Genomic DNA, 1,720 nt, shown 5'->3' on the forward strand with positions numbered 1-1,720 from the left:
TGCGAAAGATTTGGTGTACGGTAAGCAACACTAGATCATTCATTAGAAGAAAAAAGAAGAATGTTGCACTTTTACAGCTAAGCGGAATCAGTCAACGCATCACATAGTTTGCTTCATCAGCTTTACTGTTTTCTGTACGTCAGTTTGATCAACATTCACACTAGTAACAGAGCATTGTTCTTGAAATAGCTGCAGCCATTCCCTATATTGTATGATATTCAAATTTTATTAAGTAAAATTTAAAAGAAACAAAAATAACAACACTTTAATACATAATAACTGCTTTCTTTTAGTATGTTAATCTCCCAAATCCTTCGATGCCAAATGATATGGATCTTGACTGGGATAATAAATGGGAAATCGGTCGGGAATTTTCGGTTCTCTTGGTGGACGCAAGCGTGGGACATTCAACGGAAAAACTGGACGATGGTGAATCAATGGCGGCGGCGGCGCAAAACGAGGAGGAATTTGCAAACCAGGAGGTGGTGCTGGAAAAATATTTCCATAAACTGATTATAATATCGTACGTAAGCGTAATTCACCTACCGGGCATAACAGATGGAGGAGGGAAGTGGAAGGACGGTGTCGGATATCGAGAAGAGCCAGGCGCTGTGCCTGCATCCGTTCTTGCTTTTTTCGGCGGTAAATCCTCCGGAGGATTGGGACCCAAAAAATCAACATTCGGAATATCTGTAAAATAAACATACAATGAAGATTTCACAATTTACACCACATGCCAAAACCTACTTCCTGGCAATCCAGGTACATCTTGGTAGGTAGGATGTTCTGATTCTACCAGTTGTCCAATGACATTTTGCTGAGATTGTGGACGACCCCAGCGAACAGTTATTCGGCGGCCTTTAATCATCAGCTTACCAAATGTTTTCTCGCTTGCTAATTCGGCAGCCTCACGTGTGGTAAACTGCACAAAACCACATCCTTTCTCTGACAGAATGACAATACTACGAATTTCACCAAACTGATAAAAATAATTTCTAAATTTATATTTAAAAAATCAAAACATTTGTAAATAAATCAATAAATTTTATCACCAACTTTATATCATCCTCAGTTATCACATTATCATCTCCAATATTTCCGAGATAAATCGTCGTTATTGTTTTATCTTCGGGCGGCTTAAGAACCGGCAACGCTTTAGCCTTATTTAACAGTTTGTCTGCTACTGGATCTTTAGACCCATAATATCGGTCTCTTATATTTTGCACCGACAACGGATCATCTGGATCGGTTGGCTTTTCATGTCTTAAAATATAATAATAAGTTAAAACAGAAAATAAATAAATAAATTTATTTATTTATTTATATTTATATATAAAGCACCAAATTAACCTGTAAGGACACTCTTCACCTCGTCGGCATTCACCTTTCACCCAAAAGGAACAAATGTGAGGACGATTACGATCATAATATGGATTTGTTCGAGCTAATTTATTCAGTAATTCGTTTGGGCGCTGATCAACTAACTCTGCCAGAGGACCAGCCAGTGTAGTTCCATCACTTTTATCAATTTCACGTTGCGCTGCTTGAATGAAGAAATCTTTGTTTGCACCTGTTTTAGGGATATCATCTTTGACACCAAGTGCATAATCCCGAACTTGAACAGGCAAACCTAAAAAAACAAAAACAACATCTGTAAACATTCTGTTACAAAATAATCGCTACATAAATTTCATTTAAACAATAAATAATTAGTCAAGAT

General features: G+C 37.2%; 1 protein-coding gene across 1 annotated transcript; it reads right to left on the minus strand.

The window, feature by feature from the left end:
- Window positions 1-297: 297 nt before the first annotated feature.
- On the minus strand, window positions 298-1,630 carry Tsp_13535 (Pre-mRNA-splicing factor RBM22; the record flags this gene model as incomplete). Its single annotated transcript, XM_003369826.1, has 5 exons — window positions 298-488; window positions 547-690; window positions 748-979; window positions 1,053-1,263; window positions 1,351-1,630. Coding segments are annotated over 5 exons (1,058 nt in total), but the record flags the coding sequence as incomplete, so codon positions are not given.
- Between the last annotated feature and the right edge of the window lie 90 nt (window positions 1,631-1,720).

The sequence above is a fragment of the Trichinella spiralis genome (assembly GCF_000181795.1).
Source record: "Trichinella spiralis strain ISS 195 chromosome Unknown Scfld1435, whole genome shotgun sequence".
NCBI lineage: Eukaryota > Metazoa > Nematoda > Enoplea > Trichinellida > Trichinellidae > Trichinella > Trichinella spiralis.